General features: G+C 44.5%; 1 protein-coding gene across 1 annotated transcript in view; it reads right to left on the reverse strand.

Moving 5' to 3' along the window:
• Positions 1–15,803, reverse strand: part of htr4 (5-hydroxytryptamine receptor 4) — a 141,560-nt gene that overhangs the window by 65,199 nt on the left and 60,558 nt on the right. The window contains exon 3 of the mRNA XM_070962901.1: positions 3,366–3,479. Coding sequence (XP_070819002.1) covers positions 3,366–3,479 — 114 coding nt within the window. The remainder of the gene's footprint in view (positions 1–3,365; positions 3,480–15,803) is intronic.

A 15,803-nucleotide genomic window follows, 5' to 3' on the forward strand; every position in this document is an offset into this window, starting at 1 on the left:
GCCGCATGTGGGGCACATGTAAATCATGCACACACACATGTTCACATACACACATCTGAAACACACAAGCGCATATCATGTATAAAAGCAAGCACAGGCACACATAAATACTGCATACACACACAGGGGATGAATTACCACAGGTTTATACACACACCAGTAGTGTATACTGTATAGTACACTCAAATACACACGAGGCACACAGCAGCGTTGGCTGTGATTCAGAGCTGTTTAAAAACCATTAACATGCCCGGGGGGGGGGGCGTCTAGTAGGGATGGAGGTGTTTAGATAGGATGAGAGACTGTGTTCTGCTTAAAGTGCTAAGAGTAAATAAACTTTATTAAAAGAGGGTTGTGTTACGCACAGAATACGGAGAGTACAGGAGGAGATATTTAACAAGAACACACAGCAAAGAGGAGAAGAGATGCGGCGCAGGCACACATTCATCCACACAAGACTACATTAAAAATCCCTCATCACAATCTGGGTAAGAAAGAGGACACCGTTTTTCTTTAGGAACTTAATTACTGCGTTTACAGCTCAGACAGCCACGCACAGAGGTATCTAATGGTGCTGAAGTGTTGTCACGAAGCACGAGCGCTGGGAGTTTAGTTGGAAGCCGTGTTAATTTGACAGTTCTGTGCGGTAAATTATTCCCACGTTTGACGGTTGGTTGGGCTGCTTGGACCCTCTCCAGCTGGTAAAAATTCAAGGCTAAAAAAGCGTAAATCCAATGACCCTGAGGAAATAACAACAAAACAACTCCACTGCCAATAAACGGCATTAAGATAGTATTCCTGTTTTTGTAAAATGCTGCCGGAGGCTGCAAATGCCTCTGCAACAACACTGTAAAACTCAGATTACAACAGCAGTGAAACATTAATGCATATTTTCTTTATTCTTTAAGAAAATGGTTGTCGCTGAACACAGTTTGTTTGGAAATGATTGATTCTCTTTTGACTGATGTTTCACACAGAGTCCAACTTTTTGGGATTCAGGAAACAAAGAAAGCTCCTCACATTTAAAACCGCGACTGCTCATACATCTGCCCAATATCCAGAACACACAGCATGCAGACACAGCAGCGTGTGTGTGTGTGTGTGTGTGTGTGTGTGTGTGTGTGTGTGTGTGTGTGTGTGTGTGTGTGTGTGTGTGTGTGTGTGTGTGTGTGTGTGTGTGCGTGTGTTTCTTTTTCACACACTTGACATGACACAGTGAGAGAAACAAGAGGTGGTTGGTAACAGTGGTTGTGTTTGTGTGGTGGCTACTGACGAGTGGTTTAACACCCTGTGAATCACCTTCTGCTGTGTGTGTGTGTGTGTGTGTGTGTGTGTGTGTGTGTGTGTGTGTGTGTGTGTGTGTGTGTGTGTGTGTGTGTGAAATGCCGCTAAGTTTGTCTGGCAGGTTTCCTCTCTTGCAGACTACACAGGGTTTGCTTTCCAGTTTGTCCACCTGATTATGAGACTGCTTACAAAATTTAACATATTTAGCATGTAGCATGTTTCCTAGCATGTTTTTGCTACATCAGTAGTGTTGTAAAGATGATGAAGCAATTTTTACCTCATGTTTGCATGACTTTGCTGAACTCTGTGTGGTCTGTGTTTATTCTCCTAAAATAATTAGCTGTGGCTAGCTTGTGAAAAGTGGCTTGAGGAGACATTAGCAGCCTGTAGCACATCACACCTGAATCTCTATCTGAACCACTGGCATTCCAGTTGCATTATGGGTAATGTAGGCTCCAGGTTTTGAGAAGGAAGAGGGATGTGATGCATTTTGATTTTTTTTTAAACTGTCCTTCATGAGTCCAACAATGCGTAAAGCTAAATCAGTGGAGCGCCGCTTTGACTCCTTTAAAGGAGGAGAAGGTTCAGCCGGCGATGCTGATAAATACTGATGTGTTCAGGTTCATGGTGGCACCTCTTTTCTATGAAATGCTTTATTTCTGCTGTGAAATGACTGTTCTGAACAGTTTTTTATTCTTTTGGGTGGGGGGAGGCGTGGGTTTAATGATGTGCTCAGTTCTGATTTATTCTTTGTCACAGATGCTGTCATGGGACACTCCCACTGAGGAGCTGTGTTTTTGTGTTTCACACTTTATTTATGTGTGTCCTTTTTTATATTTGCATGCAAGTTTGTGTGTACTGGGAATAAAGACAGTGGATGTCTGTGTGTGTGTGAGCGTGTGTCTGTGTGTGTGTGTGTGTGAGTGTCTCCCCAGTAGACAGGAAGACAATGAGGCAGGGGGAAACAAATATGTCGTGTCATGGTTCTCTCCTCAGGGAGCTGAGGCATCACAGCGGTGACTTTGTCACTCATCAGCGTTCTTAAATACTCACATACAGTACACACACACACACACACACACACACACACACACACACACACACACACACACACACACACACACACACACACACACACAGCATGAGCGCAGTCATACACAGAAATGAAACCTCACACATACGCACTCATAACTGACACACACCTGCCTACGTTAACTTGTTTTTGTGTGTCATGCCACTCCTTCCACCACACACACACACACACACACACACACACACACACACACACACACACACACACACACACACACACACACACACACACACACACACACACACACACACACACACACCATGTCAACATCCTGGGGACAAAGGTCACCCTGAGCTCTCAGGTGTCATAAGATAGAAAGGGACAACGCGAGGGAGAGAGAGATGTGACAGAAGGGAAGACGACTCAGAAGACAGAAAAGGTGGAGAGGACAGGACAAGAGGAGGAGGGGAAGAATGAATTATTGCGGTGACAGCTGCTCCCACATGACCAGCCGTCCTCAGGATGACCTGCCGGCTTGTGTGGCATCCATTGTTAGCCTCACGCTGCACAGAAACACACCCTTCTGTCGTACAGTGTCCTCATGTATTGTGGGACATTTATTTTGTTTTCATCATTTCAATATTTGCAGGCTGTTCAGCAGTGTGTGTGTGTGTGCGCGTGTGTGTGTGTGTGTGTGTGTGTTTAGCGTCGAGAGAATCTACTTTCAAAATTCCACTTAGAAGCAGTTGATGTGTTACTTAACTGTGGCTTCCTCGCTCTATTTCTCTCACACTCATTTGCTCTTGAAAACATCCTTTCTATCTTTGTCTGACTGAAACACATACAGAAAAGACACACACACACACACACACACACACACACACACACACACACACACACACACACACACACACACACACACACACACACACGTAAACCAGTGTTGCTTCTGAATTACTGTAACTTGCATAAAGTTATTAGTAGTAATTGTGTGTGCTATAGGAAAGAAAGCAACATGCAGGACGAAGGAACGAGAGCTCTGTCCCACCTGAGTTGTCTGTCCTTGCAGACGGCCACCATGACCAGCAGGTTTCCCAGGATGCTCATCAGCATGACCAGAGACAGGAAGCAGATCAGGGCCATCCGCTTTGGCATGCTGTCGCTATGGAAAAGGCAGAAAAGCGCAACGACAACACATCAGATACGATCAGTGAACCTCGAGTCTGTATCTGTTACAGATAAGAGTGATGAAGTGAAGAAAACTAAGTTTAGATTTTTATGTAAAAATCTCTCTTTTATCAGGCAACATCATGAAGTGGAGCTGCAGGAGGGAAGCGTAATCCCCTCTCGCTGACTGTTTGACTCCAAATTAAGTCGAGGTATTGGTGCAGTCATGTGCAGAAAAACTTTTAATGAGGCTCAGCGCTCCATCCAGGAAGAGCCAGATTTAGATGTAACAAAGTTTCTGCTGCTCATCAATTTGGCTCAAGCGGAAATCTGATATGACGACACCTTTAAAGGTGAATCTGCTGTATGTGACACGGCAGAAAGTCACTTCTTTGATGCAGATTCAAAGGTGACAAACGAGGTCAGAGGTCAGAGGTCTGGTACCTGCGGCTCTCTGAACGTTGCTATCATGCAAATATTCAGGTGCCATTGAGAGTTATTTATATCTCCTCCATCTCCAAGGTGGCCTGTGTGCTCACAGCAATCAGCCAAGCAGCAAAACTCCTTTTAAAATCAGCAGCATGAACATCAGAGAGGCTTTGGAGAGACGCAGCAGCTGTGATGTAATGCCTTGTGTAATGAGAGGAGCATGCTTACTGAAGTAAATGTCGGTGTTTCTGCTTTACTGATTGCTTTAAAAGCTTGTGATTACTAGTGCTTGAAAGGTTTAACATTTATCACAGGAGCTTTGTGGTCTATTGGGAATAAACAGAGGAGCAACTGGCTGCGTTAGCATGAGCTGCAACAACCACCACGACAAGACAAAGGAATGAACACCACCTACAGAAAGTCACAAGTCCCGCCCACACAGCCTGACGGACAACACATCCGCCGCCAAAGACCGTGTCAAACATGGACGGAGTCTCTGTGACGTCACCCACAGGTTTCTGAAGAGTCATGGAGAAGCTCAGCCATCTTGGCAGTGCCTGACTCTGGGGGTGGAGTGTGGGTGGAGGCGTAGCGGGCATTCATTCAAAGCAGCCATGCATAACTTTTAGCCTTAAATCGTCATGAACAGGGACATTACCTGAAGATAAAAGGTTGTTTGCACCAGGCTGTAAACGTGTTCTGCTGTAAGGATGGTCATTTTAACATGGAGGTCTATGGGGACTGACTTCTGGAACCAGCCTCAGGCAACCTTTTGAGGAACTGCAGTTTTAGGTGTTGGCTTTGCATTGTGTGTTACCCCAGAGGGGGGGTTAGTATGGTCATGTGGTCAGAGCCCAGAGGGTGAATAAAAGTTCACATAATCTGTAGTTAAACCCATAAACAAAATTCTGATGCCAGCATTTTTTTGCTGATCTTTATCCTCTAAATTATAAAGTCATTAAATTGAGTCATTATGTCACTGTTGTAAGTGTCATGAAACTCTTTAACACTGAGCATTCAATTTGAAGTTTCCTCAGCTGGCATTTTGACAAAATGTCCATCCAGAGAGATTTGCAGTCAGAAGAGAAAAAATCAAAGACCCTTTGACAGGACACCTCTTTGTCCAGTCTGAAGAAAAATGCAAAAGGGTCATTTTTCTGTCTGATTCAGGCTGAATAAAGCCAATAAAGCCGGGTGGAGGGCGCTCATTCACTCTCCACCCCGGGGAACATGACTGATTTTATGGCATAAAACTGCGGATGTTGCATTTCCGCTCCTGCATACTATGTATAACCTGGCATGGCTTCAACAGAACGTCTCAAGGTACAGCAAAGCAGCCGGCGTGAGTTATGAATCAAAGCTCTTGGAGTGAGTTGTGGGGTTTAAGAGCCCTCCGAAAATGACTTGTTTAATCTGAGACTTGTTTGACATTGGTAATGCATTACAGTAATCCTCCTGAGGTTTGTGGTCTCTGGTACCAGAGGGCTTGACGGGGAGGGAGAAGCCGGAGTGAGAACAACTCAATTACACAAGCATAAATTCAATTTTCCTTCAACGTGTATTTGTCCTGCAAGTCTACAGAAAATCACAAGCACAGGGGCAATTCATGCGCGTCTCTTATGTTCTGTAATATGCTAAAACATGCCGTTACTGTACGATGCACTGCTGCAGTCGGGAGCTGGGCGCCTTCCCTGTCCGCCAAATTATTTTACTCTCACCATCTGAGGTTCAAAGGCGAAGTGATAGTGTGCAAATGAGGCTTTTTCTTTGATCAGTGGTGCCAACGCGTTAATCAGATCGAATGGGAACGCTGACAGGTTCTTAACAGAAGCATCAGTACCTGAAAGAGAGTTAAAAAGGCCTCACTAACACCAAACTAATCTTCTCTCATCTCGAATTTTGTCAGCTACATAGTCTGACCTTTCCCCTGAACGGCACATTCATATGCATGTTTCTGTAGTAGCGGCTATCTTTTAACACAGCTGCAGGCATGACACGCAGCGAACACATCCCCTTTAAAGCAGGAGCAGGAGGAACGCATGCAGCAGCGAGAGCAGCGCTCTCTCTGAGCTTTCAAAACACACACTTACTGATCATTAGTTGTCTGTCAGCTTCAGATAGGCTGCCAGCATCTGCTTCCTAAGGCTCAAAGAACAATTAAGAACAGCATCCAGCTGTCCAGCATAAAAGGTTTTTTTAAGATTTATTAGGCTCAAAGCTCTTATTCAGCAGCAACACGGTTACCTGGGAGCCACACAGTGCAGCTGCAGCCCTCTGCTGAGCTGTGATGCTGAAGAAAATGTTCCTCCTTCACACTACCCACCATGACCTCCCTGATTCACAGACTTGACCCTGCTACAACCAGGCTCATCTAACCTTCCAGTGAAGTCATGTTTAGACGTAACCTAGTGTTACCTATCTTTTCTAACTCAAGGCAGGGGCAACACACAGTAATCATGGAACTGGGGATAACATCCCACACTTTCAGGCAGGTGGTGCACTCAGTTGTTCACTCTGTAACGGACTTAAGTAGTACGAAGAATGAAAAAGGGATTTCAAACCCTACATACTTCATCACCTCTGGCTAATTCCCGCATGTGGTGGGAACACCTGTCCTATTGTCGGCTTCACAAAGTTACAGAAATGGTCAGACATAGCTCTTCCATTTCCAGCAGGAGAGCGATGTGATTGAGGGGGTTTCAGATGCTGTTTGATGATCCAAGGACACAGACATCTCAAGTCTCTTTGGACTTTTTTTGTCCAAAGAGACTTACAGTGAGAGCATTCAACCAAGAGCTGGATGTGGAGTGCATCCTTCCTGGGAAGTGCCACAGTACCAACGCTACAGACTCCTCATTCAGTTTAGAAATGAGATGCACTAAGTGCTGGCGTGGGGGGGTCTAAACCTGAGTGGGTTTCAGCCAGTGAACTGCTGTCTTGACTCCAGTGGGGACTTCATCCACCAGCGTGGGGCCAGAACAGAAAAGCCTGCATACTGTCCTTTGCTCTTAAATCCTACTTTATGTGGAATTCAGAGGTAAAACGAAAAGACTGAGCAAAACAGAGAAACTAATTTTGTTGACATCTGATACACATGACCTTCGACCTGCAGCTAAGCTGAACCTCTGGTGGGCAATCAGTGAGCAGCAGCCTCAATTAGGCGTTCAGCGACAGATGACCGGGGAAATACCTCGTCCAGACAAGAAGCTTCAAAGCTCCAGTCGGTGGCTGGACAGCTGGTTTCCTTCGCTGCCCCGTGAAGAGTGAGTGACGCTTCTGCTAAATGTGAGGCAAAATCTTTTCCAAATATGTGTGAAAATGTTTTGAAAGTTATCTCCTCAACTGTGTCAAGAAGTGAAAAAAGTCCCCCTCAATCACCCACACTGCTGAGATTACCCTCTGCATCACTGCTTTCACAGCTATTTTGGAGCGTGGCTTCAGCCTTTAGAGGGGCTCCGTATCAGGTAGCTCGACTGAACGAGCTGCTGAAGTGCTGCTGATTGGATCTAAAGAGCGGGGGCTTTTTCAGCCCTGATGACTGGCAGTCAGGGGCCTCGGTGGTCCACACAGATGTCCTGGAAGAGTTGATGCTGCAGGCAGAGAGCTTGTTGGGTGAGAAATCAGCCCTCTGTGTGCTTTACTGCTCGATAAAAATGATCAAATGATTAAAGTTTGAGGCTGTAAAATACAACTTTTCTCCACAAGTCAGGAGAGAAATGTGTTGTTCCAGCTTACGTCAACACTCCACTGCAGCTGATGCAATCAGAATCTGTAAATATGCCACCGACTCTAGAGAAAGAAACCAGGCTGGAGTGTAAAAACAATACTTTTAAACTGAAGTTTTAATGTTATTTGTCTTTTTTCTTTTTGGAATTTTCTAATTAAAAACGTTTTCGACCTTTTTGTCTGTTAATTACTTTATCCCCTGCAATTAAATGTAGTCAGCAGGCTGTGGTGGACCTCGCCCCGAGCCGACAAAACAGGACATAAGAACAAACGTGAAAGAGCACGTCACAGCACTACTACAAGCTGATGAAACTGAAAAATGCAGTAACACAAAAAAAGGAAAAAAGTGCTAAAAAAAGTGCTAGATTGCTCAATCATTCGAGCAGCAGAGTGCACAGAGGACCCTGATGAGCTGCATCCAGTGCTGGTACATGATTTAAGTGCTTCCCTTCTCTTTAAAGCCCTACAAAGTCCCTATTCATCTGAGGACACTACAGCATCAGGAAACTGGCTATTTCTGGGTGAGAGGTCCTAGAGGAGAGAGGCGTCCTGTAAGAGGGGAGAATTTAACAGAGCAGAGAGGGTGCGACTGGTTGACCGTCATTTTCTGGGCATTTACAGGGAGAAACAGAAGGACGGCCCCTGCTGTTCATCCCAGACGCTACAGGGGAACTCTGTGATGCTGATGCTGTGATGTATCCCTCCTGCCAATGTCTCTTTCTGCTGACACTGAAGCTGCAGCAGTGATTGAAGAAATTAAATATTCAAGAGTTTTCTTTACCTTACAGCTGCTGTGTGTCTCCTGTTGTTTTTCATGGATGAGGCCAGCTAGGAAGCTACTGGCAGCTGTGGCTCAGGAGGTAGAGCAGTCGTGAGGTTGGTGGTTTGATCCCTGGCTTCGGCAGTCCTTGGGCAAGATACTGAACCCCAAAACTGCCCCTGATGCTGCACCATCGGTGTGTGAATTCATATGTACGTCACTTTGGATGCCAAAAGACTAACTGTAATTGTACTGTGCAGAGTCTGGCCCACAAAGCCCCCACTGGTTGAGGTGGTTCAGAGGTCTGGAACCACGCTAGTTCAGTTTGCCTTGACTTAAGCTGAAATGCGGAAGAAGCTGCTGGTTCCAGAAATATTTTTCCACCAAGACACACAGGAGTCTCGTGGATATTTTAACAATACTTTAGGTTTATGAAATTCCCATCAGTGTTAATTATTTCAGCTTGAGAAATCATGTGTCATCTGATTTGGTCGCAAATGCAATGATACTCACGATCCAAAGTTGCTGAGAGTAACAAAACAATACATTTTCATTAAAATATGTATTTGGCCCCATCGCCACTGCCCAGATGACCAGACCTCACCCTGTCCTATCCTGTCTGGACTCCATCATTCAGGCCTGCTCTCTCTGTTCCTGCTCACCCAAACATGTCCGCGTTGGATACGTCCATCAGACCCCGTGTGGGTAAACACCTTATCAGCAGGGAAGGCATCCAACTTTACATTGTCTCTTTAAAAAAAAAGAAAAGAAAACGCTGGCTGCTGCTGAAGGCATCAGTGGGAATCCCTAATTGCAAACAATAGCTGTCTGGACACTGGCGTTCCCTCTCAGCAGGCAAAGACAAGCCTGCTATTATGCAGACTGGCACCGGAGGCAATGGGTGCCATCCAAACTGGTAGAAAATGCTGCTTCTCGGCGTCATAAACAGGGAAAAATGTGTTGGAACAGAGGGCTGGGTCATGACAGAGTCTCCTGCTGGCTGGAACCACAAGAGAGAGAAACTGGAGGCCAAAAAAAAGAGAATAATTACGCTTGAAAGCTTGGGAGTAAAAATAAATTATGAAAGCAGGTGGTTCACTCAGCTGGAAAATTCTGACAAAGGACAATAAATCAATGCATTCGAGTAAGCGGCCTTGATAATGAAATTCTTTTTATTTTGTGGGAATGAGCAGAAATGAGAATTCTCCCACATGCATGCTGAAGAGCTAATATTTCTCCTTCTGTTTACTCCATTTCTTCTGAAATGAACGGCTCAGTTATTGTACATTGTTTGTATGAAGTGAGATGGCCAAAGAAAAAAAAAAAACTTTATCACATCTGTATGCATCAAAAACCTCAACTGTTTGGAAATCTGCTCCTTTTTGTTCTGAACAGGACTGAAAATAAACCGTCAGAGGACACCAGCGTGGAAAGCGTTCAGCCTAACACCAGCCTGTAATCTTTTTAAATAAACCCAAAATGAAGCATTCCTTCCAGCTCGAGGATCAATAAATCAAACATTTCTAGATGTCTGTGTAGATATAGAAAAATGTCAATCAGGTCTTGACGTGGTGTTTTAGTCACAGTGAAGGTGCCCTCCTCTAAACGGTTTATCCGTGATTTGTCCTCCTACCTGAGTCCTGTTTTTCCAGCCCCACAAGATTATTTTCTTTGCTGTGACGAGGGCTCTTTAAGCGGCTGCCGCTGCAGCTGAGGTTTGCCTCTGAATGACAGGTTTCTGTTTCTGCTCTGAGCTGAAGGGTCAGACCGGAGTTTTCTTCCAATTAGGCTCTGTTATCTTTACCTCACCTCGGAAAGAGACGTTCTACAGCGCAAAACAGAGCGAGAGAGAAGCAGCTGAAAGGTAGGAAGCACATCTGGTTCAGCCGTCAAACAGCTTGAGGTGTCGGTGACGGTTCCAGCGACTGTAATTTAACCCGGTTGCTGCTTTCATAACTTGCAGTGTGATGAACATTGTAGGCGACACTTGGTCTGGTGAGGAAGAGGAGAACTGACTCTATTACTTTTTATTGGCCTGATGGTGGCCGGCCACAGCACAGAGCGCTAATGAGGAAAGAATTAGAGGGAAATTCTGGTGAACAACCTGGATCTTATTTTCATCGTTTCGACATCATTTCTATTTGTAATGAGACCACAGTGCTCACCTAGAAAGTTCCTGATTGGGGAAACTAAAACGAAGTCAAGAAACAAACAGAAGACAATGAAGCAGGTTGGAAACAAACCTCGAGCTCAGACAAACTTCACTGGAAAAGAAAATGAGGGTGAATCGTAAAATGATTTCTGGAGTTGTCCATTAAAACATTCATCCCAGTTAATAGACTGACTCACTCTTCAACTTTGATCTGCTGCGCTTGCTTTACTTATGCACACAGTTTTTCTGTCTAATGAGCCAAATAAACAGCCCAGAACCCTGATAATTATGACTGTGCACCACACGATTTATGTTCTGCACTAAGGCAGGATGTGAAAATATGTTTCTGCTGAATATATAACGGCGTTTTACAGAACTGTGCATTAACAACATTCTGGTGACAGACTGACATTTCATGTTGACTCACTTTCAGTTTTCCATCCAGATTAAGAGGTTTGACTGACCGCCCATCATTTGATGTGTCACCATGTGCTGCAGGATTACTTTAAAAAACACTGTACCACTAATCAATGATCAATCACAAGGCAACATTAGAGAGTCAAGTTCACTTGTACCGCATGTTTCCAAAGACCTCCGCTTCGACAGGCCTAACTAATCAATATTCAGTCACAAAGCAAACGGTGCGACAGTGAAACACAGAGACGTGAAGAGACGATCTGATTTGACCTGACATTTACTAGGATGCATTAACAGGATATTTTTGGTTGTTATGAGGTTTTAAACAAGCAAAGCTCATCCGATTGTTTACGCAGCTAATTGAAGCTTATTAGAGCTTGCTCTGTGCACCCATCCTTGTGATTGTAAATGTCAACTTCCTCAACTTTCCTGCAGCTCATAACTTTGCTAAGCTCGCTGTCTAAAACCCATGAAGAAGTCGCCGAGTTGTCTCAGAGCTTTTAAACTCAAAAGCTCAGAATAAGTTTGAAACGCAGCGTGGCTCGACGCGCCAAAGATCCGTTCCCGCCATGAGTTTTTGGAAACTTCCCAATCACAAACTCTCATCTTCACTTGCCGAAACAGAGTTGAGGCTGTTCGTGCACATGCAACGCTGCAATCGGCGCAAATGCTGCAGTTAATGGAAACATGCTCGCAACAAAAAAAGAGACCAAATTCACACAAAGACGAAAATTAGACTGAATGTGACAGATTTGGCTGAGATCTCTTAAAAGGAGGAAAACACCACCTGCACGAGAGGCAGAACACACAAGAGAAGCCGTCATTATCATCAACAGCACACAATTGCAATCGTTCAGTCACGCACACACACGTGCACGCACACACACACAGAGTTTCATGTGATTTATTCAGACTCGTCAAACTCACACAAACACGCGTACACAAAGACTCATTTGTATATCAATCAAAACCCATTCACCCTCTCTGCTTTGGCTTTTTCTCTTGATGTCGCCTCTTCGATAACGACGCTACCTCTCCTCATGCCTCTCTGACACATCAACCCCGAAACGCTCATCAGCATAATAACAACAGCTCGTTTTCCAGACGTTTTTTTAAAGCCAGGCATGGATTTGTATGAGGAATTCACATCTTCTTAGACTAAATCGCAAACTCGGGCTCCGGCAGAGAAAAGCATCTGAGCGAGATGCAGAAGATTCATCCTGTTTGTGAATTTAAAGTCTGCAGTCAGACAAGGCCGCTTTCCCACTCACAGAAAGTGGAGCATCAAAATTCTGCCGTGAAATGTTTCATAAACAGCAACGGTAATAGAAAAAGTTTCCTGACGTGTCCAAGCCCGGCCGTGGACATGTGCGGCGTACTAATGTCGTTTTTTCAGAGTCTCAAACTTGCATTTTCAATCGGCTGCTCATCATTTCCGGCCCTACAAACTTGACATCGCCCGTTTTGTTCCAGGAATATGCAGGACGAGTTCTCTGAGTCAGGACGCTGTCAGCGCAGATACGTCAAAGCTACGATTCAGGTGATCTGACAAACGTTTAACCAGCTGACACATGACTGACAGGAGCTCCCCTTCGCTGACACATCGACATCAGCTCCTCCCTGAAACTCAGATGAATGTGCGACTTGAGAGCCGTGTTGAATTTTGATTCATGTTTTGAGACTGGACAGGCATAAAAGCTGTTCGGAGAGGTTTCTGCCGTTTCCACTGTCCAGTTTAGGACCAACAATGTTCAAATCCAGAGACATCTGTGATTTTATTCAAGGTGATGGTGATGAAGACGACACCTGAGAGGGAGGAATGACGCCAGTGAACGTGACTAAACGCAACATGAATGAAACTTTAATGAATTACTTCATCTGTGAAAATTTGACACATCAGATTTATTTTTCATTTCAATGATTTCAATTGTTTAACAATGAAGACAACTCCCATGATCCCATGCTCCTTCACCACATCATCAAACTACTTGCAAAACCGAATGTATGTAAGTAAGAATTAATGAGGCTTTTCATGTAAGTGAGTGATTTTCACAAAAGCTTTGGTTTACTGAGTTCAGAAGGTCTTATTTTCCAGTCTGCTAACAAAGTGAGGACTTCCTGTCTTCCTGTCCAGCAGTGTCATGTACTGTACGGATGGACCGGGAGTGACGCAGCTCATTTCAGGCCAGAGAAACTCATCTGCACTCCTGAGGAGGCTGCCTGAACGTGATGCAGTGACCGGGACAGCTGATGATGTGTGACCAATAGCTGAGGCAGGGAAGGGCAGCAAGTGTCCACAAATCGTCCTGACACTACATACACAGAGAGGGTTCAGAATAGACGAGGACCTCTGTCTCAGAGTCAATCTGCCTGGTCATAAAAGTCAGTTTGTGTCGTTAGACCAGGATGTCGACGTCACTGCCGGCCAATAAAACTTTGTATTTGGAGACTTTTTGCCGTTGGTTCAGAACATGTTTTCCAGTCTGCGTCTTTGTCTGTCTTTGGATCAGCTAACCTCCCACTTCCTTTGTAGAGATTCAGGAAATGCAAACAGCAGCAGATCAAGCACAGCAGAGAAGCAGCACAAGCCTCCCGAGCCTTTCCAAATCAACTTACATTCCACATATAAATCATTCAAACACTCTCTGGCTGGAAGTGAACACAGAACGCAGCCCCCTGGATCAGCTATGGTAGCTAAGTGCACAGGAATGTAGTGCAGAGCAAACCAGCTAACTGACCTGAAGTCAGAACGGCTCCAGAGATAAGAATACGACCTGTAGACCCCTTTAAATGTGGCAGAGACCACCACAACCCCACTCTTTCATTACTCATCCCCGACTTTCATTGCTTAACATCTTTTCACTTTGCAAAGAGCAACCAACGCAGGGCTGAAGTGGAGCTCAGTACTGAGATCATGCTGTAATCAGAGTTTTATTGCCCTTTATTATCTGAATGAACAGAAAATTGCCTTCATTGCTTCTGACTTGCTCTAATTGTGCGCTAAAAACCGAATACTTAACTTGTCAAAAGTGTTGATATTCTAATACTTCTCATTAAAAAGATACGATCTCTGTTCATTTTATATTTGATAGCATCGAAAGTGCTGAAGGTGTTAAAAAACAGATTCAGATTTGTCACCCAAGGCTGCACGGAGGTAACAACTGTTTAAGTTATTATCAAAAAAGATAATTAAAAAAATAATTAGCATTGCAAATATGTTTGTATGTGTTCTGTTGATCAAAAAAGGTTTTAAAAATCAAAGTGAATGAGTGGCAGAAGCCAAAATGTGATTACTGTAATGATCATGAATGACTACGATCAAACAGCCTGAGGTCAGATTTCAGTTTCAGTAAGCCGTGGTTTGAAAATAAAAAGATAAAAATCTAACGTGGCGATGCATTAAATGCTTATCATTCACCCCAGCAGGATATACTCGTATCTAATCAACTGATTTCTAATGAACCTGCACACTTCTGCAAACCTGTAACTGGCACTCTGCACTGGCCGGACCTCAAACTGTGTCCTCTATAAATACTGGTCGATCAAAGAGGTCAGCAAAGGTCACAGATTTTTTAATGCACCTCTGAAAACTTAAGAATTAATGAGTCTCTTCATCTCCACCCTGCATCCATGTGTGATTTCACAGAAATCAGGCGAAAACAAACACGAGTGAGTCGCCGATCTGAGCTGAGTCCGAAGTGAAGGAAGCAGGCGGCTAATTTCTCCCTCACCCGGATCCGCTGACTGATCCACTGCGTGTTTAAAACTGGAATTATGACAGAAGAGCGTGAGGCATCAGGCAAGCGTTAGTGTCGATGTGGAATAAGAAGCGCTGCGACTCATTTGAGGCTAATTGTCTTCATAACAATTTCCCAGAGGCGAAAGGCCCCCCCCCACACACACACACACACACACACACACACACACACACACACATATCCTGAGGTTGAAGTTGAGTTGACAGGCCACGGAGTATGAGCTCAGTTTCATCCAATTACTTTACATCAGCTTCTCTGGTAGCACATCCATTTCCCCTCCAATTATCAATCGCTTACTGGCCTCGTCCTGATGCAACGGGGGAGTTCTGGAAATGGGTTGCACCTGTGGTCGGGTACGGAGACAGCTTTAACACATGTGACCCACCACATCCTCACCTCCACCCACGGCCGCCTTACACAAAGACATGCTTCACAGGTAAATTACCACACAACTGCCAACTCCTAGGACATGACTGACATCTCTTTACATGGAAATGATTCCATCATTTCTCCGAATCGTCTGTTTTTTTTCGTCCGTGAGGTTGAGGAAGATCATGTCGCTGTGCTGCTCCCTTTCTGGCATCACCTCATGAGAGAGAACGGTCGGCTTCCACACGTGCTCTCTGTTCACGCTTCAGATTCACCGCAGAAGAAAAAAAATATGAAACTACAAGTTTCAGGAAATTACGACAAACTTCATGTTTTGCTTTCAATCTTGTTCTTGCTTGGTTGGTTATTTTTGTGGATTATAGGACTTTTGTGTCTTCTCAGGGTGTATTCAGACCAGGAAAGTCCTTTGGTCCGCCGGTGAAAATAAACTATGGAGATTCAGCATGCTGCATTCATTGTGCTTGTATTGATTTGTTTCATTCAGCACAAACGTTGGCAGAACTTTTGGAGCATCAGAAGTGTTTGGCACAGTGTCGAGCATACTTTTTATGCTGTCGTCTGCCCAAATCTCCAAAAGACATTTCGTCTCCTCTTCGCTCCATGTTGAGCCACGACTCATTTTAAACTGATCAGTTTAAAATAAGTCTGATAGCGTGCTGCTAATCTTTGGAGTTACCGCGCTAATCA

Source organism: Chaetodon trifascialis, chromosome 5 (assembly GCF_039877785.1).
Source record: "Chaetodon trifascialis isolate fChaTrf1 chromosome 5, fChaTrf1.hap1, whole genome shotgun sequence".
Lineage (NCBI taxonomy): Eukaryota > Metazoa > Chordata > Actinopteri > Chaetodontiformes > Chaetodontidae > Chaetodon > Chaetodon trifascialis.